Source organism: Neolamprologus brichardi, chromosome 6, assembly GCF_056152115.1.
Source record: "Neolamprologus brichardi isolate AB-2024 chromosome 6, ASM5615211v1, whole genome shotgun sequence".
In the NCBI taxonomy this organism is placed as follows: Eukaryota; Metazoa; Chordata; class Actinopteri; order Cichliformes; family Cichlidae; genus Neolamprologus; species Neolamprologus brichardi.
The window spans coordinates 2039945-2048110 of NC_142109.1; the positions used below are offsets into that span (position 1 = coordinate 2039945).

General features: G+C 42.0%; 1 protein-coding gene across 1 annotated transcript; it reads right to left on the minus strand.

Moving 5' to 3' along the window:
* Positions 1 to 2942: 2942 nt before the first annotated feature.
* On the minus strand, positions 2943 to 7902 carry taf5l (TAF5-like RNA polymerase II, p300/CBP-associated factor (PCAF)-associated factor). Its single transcript, XM_006806155.2, has 5 exons — positions 7704 to 7902; positions 7089 to 7230; positions 6465 to 6569; positions 5139 to 5899; positions 2943 to 3912 (listed from the first exon to the last, which is right to left on the minus strand). Exons 2-5 carry the CDS (start codon positions 7225 to 7227, stop codon positions 3115 to 3117), a joined length of 1803 nt encoding a protein of 600 aa, XP_006806218.2. The 5' UTR covers positions 7228 to 7230; positions 7704 to 7902; the 3' UTR covers positions 2943 to 3114.
* Positions 7903 to 8166: the final 264 nt, after the last annotated feature.

Below are 8166 nucleotides of genomic sequence, written 5' to 3' on the forward strand. Positions count from 1 at the left end.
TAATTCACCTTTTATCACAGTAGCTATGACAAATATAAGCGAGCCAGCGTATGTTTCATGTGCATCTACACAGACATATGTGTAGATCAGGGGTGGCCGACTCCAGGCCTCGAGGGCCGGTGTCCCTGCAGCTTTTAGATGTGTCCTTGATCCATCACAGCTGATTTAAATGGCTAAATTAGCTCCTCAACATTTATTGAAGTTCTCCAGAGGCCTGGTAACGAACTAATCATTGATTCAGGTGTGTTGAACCAGGGTGAGATCTAAAACCTGCAGGACAGCAGCTCTCGAGGCCTGGAGTTGGCCACCCCTGGTGTAGATGCACGTTTGTATGTGCATGTGAATATGTGTGAGATATGTGCATTCACTTGTTTTTGTTATGTGGATTTCTCCTAAATGAATCATGGAGCATTTTAAAATGTGCTATACAAATAAAATGAGCATTTCTATCGTAGTGTGCAGCCTTCGCACCAAGACAGAAACACGTGAAATGTTTAAATGCAGCTATTAACGCAGCCAGTGAAATAGAAAGGATCAGCACTTTATAAATGTCAGTTGTCAGGTGATCAAGGATGACTGGGATGACGCTAATTGAACTGGAATTCTGAGGTTTTTATAATAAAGTATAATATGTGCTTAAGTACTCAGAAAGCTGAGGATTATGGTTGGATTCTTATATGACGTATAACTTTTCAGTGTCCTTCATTGTTCGTCAACATGATACAACAAAAAAGGAATGAAATCTGACATTGTTAAAAAGAAATTGTTATTTCTTGTTTTGGACTACAAAAGGAAACAGAAAGCTTGGTGACCACCAAAAGAAAAGTTCCAGGCTGGATTTGTGAATAACACATCCAACCCTAACCAGACTTTATATGAAATAACACAGGCATATCTGTATTACCAGGAAGGCCCCAAAACTTACAAAAATAATGTCTATTTACAATTTTTATGAATTGCACAGTTAGAATTTTTTTTTTCCAAAAATAAACAAACCAAAAAAACAGCCTTCAATACTTAAAAATGAGAGTTTTTACACCCACAGCTACAGCGGGCACTCAGACACGACCTGCTGCTGTAGAACAAGAAATAAAATCACGTTTTTCTGCTGTTAATTCACAATAACTTGCTTCTCCCTGAAGAACCTTTAAAACGTAACCATTTTTAAACTTGATAGATTTATAAATGTCTACCAGCATTCCAAAAGCCAAACATGATATCAGTTCCAGATCTCATTTCACAACTGAAAACAAAAACAAATATAACAGTTATTCCATTAGCAACATAGCTACCAACCAGTGATGGACGTGTGAGCCAAACAGATCAAAACGATGTGCTGTGCTGGAGACGACCCTTAACAGCCCACAACCATGTGTGTGTGTTTTCAGTCCAGTCTCTGCAGCCAACAAGGAGCAATATTAGGTGATTATGTTGACTGGTTTCAGGATGGTGACATCAAATCTCTTTAACCTAATACATCTTAGAAGCAATAGTTGCCCTCGGTGTAGATAGATTAGTTAGGAAAGTTATTTATTAGCAGGAGGCCTGATAGTTATTTACTGGAAGCATCTACCTACATGTTAAAACACACCGAGCAACATTATCTTTGTAACGTTGATTTTGTCAATATTGAGCACATCAACACAAATAAATCAGCAGACTTCTCGTCTTCCTAAATCAGGTAATGAGACAGTTGTGAGAGGACATGAACACGGGTTAGTTTCCTTTAAAAAAAAAATACCACAATTACTGTGGACATTTAACTTTCTGAATTAAGACAAAACTACCATCACCAGCCTTCAGTGTCAATCTGCCAGTAAGAGCGGCCGTGTCAACTTATTTCCTGCTCTGCCACAATGCAAACATGGAGTTGTTCAGAAGTGGGTGTGGCTGAAAAGAACTACATTCTGTGAGCATGTGCAAATAAATTTCACCGTCACCTATGGTGCAAAGCGCTTTATAGCCAGCTACCCTAACTTATTTTGGTCCCATGTATGCACCTCAGTATACCAGACTCTATATACTAAGTGCATGCCTGTGTAAAAGAAAACACTTTAATACCTTCAAAGACACCGATACAGTTACTGCACTGAAGACAAACTTGGCAGGAGGTTCTATTCAGTGCTCTTCTGATGACAATGACTGAAATCTATTTTACTGAACAAAGGTACGCTATGAGTGTAAAGAATCTGTGCCAAATGGCCAAGTGAAGTAACATGCATTCAATTAGTGATAAAGTAAATGTGGATATATATATATATACTTTTGTTTGGTCCTCATTTACACTAATTTTAACACATAATTCATTTTCATTTCTGGTTGTCAGAGTATTCAGTCACTGCATTTCATTTTGTCAAAGATCTTCAGCAGTTTCCACATCGCCATCAGACCTGAATGCTGTTCTTAAAAAATTAATCTGGTTTAAAATGTAACAATGAGAAGTTGTCGTACTCTGCAAATGCACGGCTGCACTGAGACCACACAGAGTGGTTTTCTTCTTCTTATTTGCAGTAACAGCATTTTGCTTTGTATATTATTTACAAATAAATAATATCTGCCCGATTCCTTTTGACTAAAGAAGGTAGCATTTGGTTCATTTTGTGAAGAGTCAAAATACACGTCAAACACCAGAAGCAGAGCTTGAATTAGCAGTGAAAGCTGATAAAGAATTGTGACAGATGGGGTTTGGGTTTAGGCTTTGTCTCGCTGCCTAACCCAAAGAAAGCCCGGCAATGTTGAACGCACTTTATTGTACACGTCTCAGGTTTGAAATATTAAAGTTTTCTTTTGGGATAAAGCTGCCTGATAGTGTCAGTTATTCCAACAGTAACAATATTTCCTGAATTTACATCTCAACAGAAAAACAGAACTTCACAATTTTTCGACCATCAGTTAAACAAGAAACTGGGAGATTCTTCAATATTGACATATCGTGAATTCACTTTGGTAATTTATTTCTTTATTTAAAATATAAAAAAAAAAAGCCAGTTCATGAAGAATGAAATTTGAAGGAAAGAAAGAAAAAACATGTATCTCAGGATCGGGCTCCTGAGTTTCAGACACAGGGAAACATTCAGCTCTCGCCAAAAAGAGCAGCAGATGTGACGGCTACATCTACTGCTCCGCTTTCTCCTGTGCGGTTCCCGTCACCAGCAGCAAGTTGCAGGCCATAAACTGGACATTGAGCACGTTGCTGGTGTTTCCAGTGTACATTCCCACCAATTCGCTGGACGAGCTGTCAGCTGACGTCCCACCGTGTGAGTTGCGGATGTCCCACACCCGCACTGAGTTGTCCATAGATGAAGATGCCACTAGGCTGCTGTCCGGACTGAAGGACAGGCTGGTGACACTGTCTGCGTGTCCCCTTAGGTCTTTGAACAAAGTCCCAGATGCCAAATCCCACAGCTTCACCCGCTGGTCTTCACCAGCGGACGCCAAGTACTTGCCATTCGGTGAGAAAGCGAGTGACAGCACAGGGCCACGGTGGCCCGTGAAAAGGCGAACAGACGCCCCCTGCTGGGTGCTCCAGAGTCGCACAGTCTTGTCTGTGGAACCGGTGGCTAAATAGTTGGAGTTCGGGTGGAATTTCACACAGTCGACATCAGAAAGATGCCCTGCATAGAGCCTCAGTGGGTATGTCCGGGAGAACGTCCAGAGACGGGCGGTGCGATCGTGAGAGCAACTGGCAAAGTAAAGGCTGCAGGGGCTGACGTCCACATCCCATACTGGGTAGACGTGCCCCTGGTAGAGCACCGTGTTGGTGAAGCTGCCCAGGTCCCAGTAGCGGATGGTTGTGTCCTCAGAGCACGAGAGCAAGCCGGAGCTGTCTGTGAGGAAGGCGGTACGAAATACTGGGCCGCTGTGACCTCGCAGCGTCTTTATCTCACTGCCTGAGCTGTCCTCTTCATCTACCTTGGAAGAAATGATGAAAGATTACATAATTATACTCGATTTTGTTCCTCTGCAGCTTAATCTAAAAATAATGTACGTCATTTATTTTTACATTAAAGATCTAAATTTGCTAAATAATTGAATCTTTAACTCTGCAGGTCTTTTTAAATCAGAGCCACCATCTACAAATGAGACCCATCTCATTGCTAGAGATCGGAATTGGATGATTTTCAGTGCACCCCACCACAACAATGTTTCTAAAAGCAAACTTAATCAGACAGTGACATCACCATCGCCCAGATAAACGTGGACATTTTAAAAGGAGCTGAAGTGGCTAAAGTTAAAGCTATCCAGTGTGTAGAGGCCGCCATAGGCTAGCAGCCTTGGTATGTGCAAGCAAAGGAAAAAAACCAAAACAAATTCAAAGCAGTTATGAGTTCAGTTAAAAAAAGAAAGAAAAAAAAAGGTCCCTGTTGTCTAATGAATTTATAAATTTACTGAAAAATAAACTATATAAAGCTGTTGCTCCTCCTTTTGTTTGGCAAGTTAAAACTCATTTTATCATTTCTACCTCTTTCCAGTAGCAAAGCTCTTCAGATGTTTCAGTGGAAGCAGATCTTCTAACTAACAGCTTTGGAGAATAATATTTGGGGCAATAATTTCTTCTGTTATAATATTTTTTAAGTATTTGCATTGAAGACAAACTAAGTTGTTTGTATCTGCTGTAATTTATGGTTCATAGAAAGAAAATCAATAAGAGCAGGTTACACATTTTAACTGAGCAAATTGCAATTGGTTCAGCTCTGCTCACTACATCTTATCACTACATCCCTTACACACCTTTGACATACCTCTCTACCTGCTCCACCCTGCCTCCACTCTTTTCTTCACCTCTCGTGTCTGTTGCTTTGGAAGGTTGCCCTCAGATATTTAAACTCATGCACTCATGTCAACGTCCACTCCTTGTGCCTGCAACTTTCCAACATCTTCCTCTCATTCACATACATGTCATTTGTATTTGCAACTCTTCCATCTGCACCCTACTCTCACTACAGATCATAATGTCATCTGCAAACATCATAGCCTGTCCATCACCACTATAAACAAGACTTCACCACTGAGTCTGTTCTCATGACAACCTTTGTCTTGTCCTCAGGATTATTTTCTCAGACTTTGTACACCAAAAGAAACACATGCAAATATGGAAGCAATTAAGGTGAAGACTTCTCATAACAATGTCTACTTACTTCCTCCTCCAGTACGTCACATGCCAGGTGGATGTGTGACACATCGGCCTGATGGGGTCTGGCCTTGAGCTTTCTGGCACGGAGGCTCCACAGCTTTACCGTGGAGGTGTCAAATCCACCGGCCAGCAACCGACTGTCAGCCGAGACCTCAGCAGTGTTCAGCATCTGCTCCGTGTGGTGGAAGGCGTAAAAACAGACAGTGGTGAGTGACGGTGGTCCCTCGCGGACTTTCTTGACGCAGTCCTGCAGAGCCTCGAGGGCTGCCTCATTCTGTGGGATCCCTGCTGGGACCTCCACCCCATCACCACTCTCTGTTCCATCCACTCCGGCCCAGGAGGAGGTGGAGTTTGGAGCAGCCGTCGACCCACCAGCAGCTCCATAGAGCTGGTAGTCTGTCCGCCTCGAGGCACTGACCTCCAGCTGCAGGTGTGTACTGAGGATCCTACAGAGGGCGCTGTTGTCCTCACTCTGCAAGTAACGCAGCAGGTAGCTGTAGGCTGGCTCCGTCAGGTGAACCACATATTTGTGCTCTAAGAAAGCATTCAGCTTGGGGTTGGTCACAATGTCTTGTGCACTGAGGACATGGCGGAGCTGCTCTATGATGGTACGCTGCTCACTGTCCTGAAGAAAGGCGCCATGAAAACGACTGTAAAAACCATCCACAGCCCCCTTCAGTCCAAAGCGCACCATGTCCAGGTGGAGGTAGACGAAGAGCGGATAGAGGACACTGCTCACCTCTTTTGCCCAGGATATGTCTGCTTCTATTTAGTAGAAAAAAGTATATTTTTTAGGCTTTTGTAATCAATAACAAAGGTTAACAATATCGTAACACAGTCCCATCGTCTCATTCTCCATATCCACGTGGAGCTGTTTGTATACAAGCCAATAATAATCCATTTTGTTATTCATGCCCTTTCAAAAAATGTAAATGAATAAATAAATAAATACGAACATAAATGTATGAAAGACAAATGTTAAACCCAAAGTTTGTAATCCATGTTTCTCTCTTAACAGTCAGGACAAAACAATGTGGACTCGCACAAAAACAGCTTAAGAAATGTTGACAAAATGAAAAAATATCAGCCCTGGATGGTCAATAATACAAAAGCACAATTGTCAGAGAAAATAAAAATATTTAAAACTGCAGCAATATGTCATCTTTCAGAAAGAAGCCTCAGTCGTCCACAACCTTTGTCTCTTTCTGCTGTTTAGGATGCAGCTTTACCACTACCTAAAGAAGTGGAGCCGAGGCATAAACTTTGGGAACAACTACAATTATAGATGTGCAAGTCTAGACTCATCCACTCAGTGATGTAGAGCTCATACCTGACAGGAAGGCGCGGAGCTTGGAATACTGAATCTCATACTGCTGTGGGTCATACTGGCATGGCGCAGCAGAAACGACATTGGAACATCCTGACTCCGTCTGCACTGCTCAGACATAGAGAAAGAAGATAAAGAAGAAACCAGGAAAACTGTTAATTACATAGAATATTGTCAGTCAAAGGGTCAAATACATTACACTGCATTATGAAAATAGATTATTTATCTTAACCAATTATCCTAGGGACACGGGTGAGCTGGAACCTATCCCAGCTGTCTTATGGTACACCTTAGAAAGGTCACGAGTTTAATAAAGGTTAAAACAAAACAAACAAACCAAGACAAAAAACACAATCTCACAATCACCAGTTACCTAACACATGTCTCTGCACTGTGGAATTAAACCCAAGCAGGCCCATGGAGAGCATGGAAACTCCACTGCTCTAGGCTCTACAAGGTTCAATGCCCAAAACCAAATCCATGTTGCACTGCACCTACCCGACTGCTAATTTTTGCAGTGAAGCCAATCCTGTGGTGTTTTCGTGTGATCAGTCTTTTCTCATAACTATGTGGTTGTGCGATCTATTAATTAGGCTGGAATCATCATCATCATCATCATCATCTTACCCGTGAGACTTGCAGCCATTTCTTCGGGGGACTGGTAGAGCTTGGCTCCTTTCAGGGAGCCGTCAGTGTCCACATACTGCCTCCTCTTCAGGTACTGAGCCACGGCATACTGGATCTGCTCAGTGCGAATCCGCTTCATGACCTTACGAGCACAAGCTACAGTGTCAGACACCTGGCACTTTTCACAGCACCTTCTCTCGCTCATCCACCCAACAAGTCGGAAGCATATAGTAACTGTTTTCGTGCTCACAACGGACTACAAAATACGATACATGTCTGTGACTACTAAAAATTCTCATTCATCATCTCCATGGTCAAATGAAACCTCTTGAGCACAGCATCACCTAGTAGCTAATTACATAGCAAAGCAACGCTGGCGTGTTTACGTTACAAGCATTACAAAGGGCCCAGCTAGCACAATAAAGATACGTGCCAACTAACCTGAAAGTCAGCAAAGAACTAGGCATGCAGTGTAAAGCTGTCAAGTTTCGATAGTAGAGGAGGATGCTTACACCAAGCTAACTGGCTAACTTCCTAATGCTAGAAGTGGGCCTGGCCGCTAAACTTTTAGCGGGATTAATGCCGTACCATCATTATTTGGACATTGCTACTTACTGCATAACGTGTTGCTGTCCGCCTTCAGTTACTGTGTCCAAACCGACCGCTTTTAACGCATCACTGTATCTGGCTATAACTACTATATCAACGTCGTTCGCTGCCGCTCCATCGTGGTTATCCAACCCTGTCAGACTCCATCAAATCATGCTAGCTAAAGCAGCTAAGCTAGCTGGCCGCTCTCATCTTTAATCGGCAATTCTAGGTGTCGTTAATCTACTGCTTTCGCCTGGCTCCCGTTAGTTTCAAGCTCAAGGCTAAATCTATAGATAACAGATTTCCTGAGAAAAAAAAATCTTAGAACACAGTTATTAGGTTGATAAAATTTTTGTAGTTGATAAAAGTCAGCTACTATGATAAGATGCACTGAATAGTTTGGAGTCTCCTAAAGATCTGATGTCATCTTGATGACATAAATTTGTGTTTGTTTTATTTTATAAATTTATATGTAAGCTTAAATTTA

Bases quoted from the DNA above. Each gene is read 5' to 3' on its own strand.
- taf5l (XM_006806155.2), bottom strand. From the start codon at position 7,227: ATGAAGCGGATTCGCACTGAGCAGATCCAGTATGCCGTGGCTCAGTAC. The intron at 6,570-7,088 runs GTAAGATGATGA...ATGTCTGAGCAG, and splicing joins AATGGCTGCAAGTCTCACGG to TGCAGACGGAGTCAGGATGT. The intron at 5,900-6,464 runs GTATGAGCTCTA...TCTACTAAATAG, and splicing joins GCTCCGCGCCTTCCTGTCAG to AAGCAGACATATCCTGGGCA.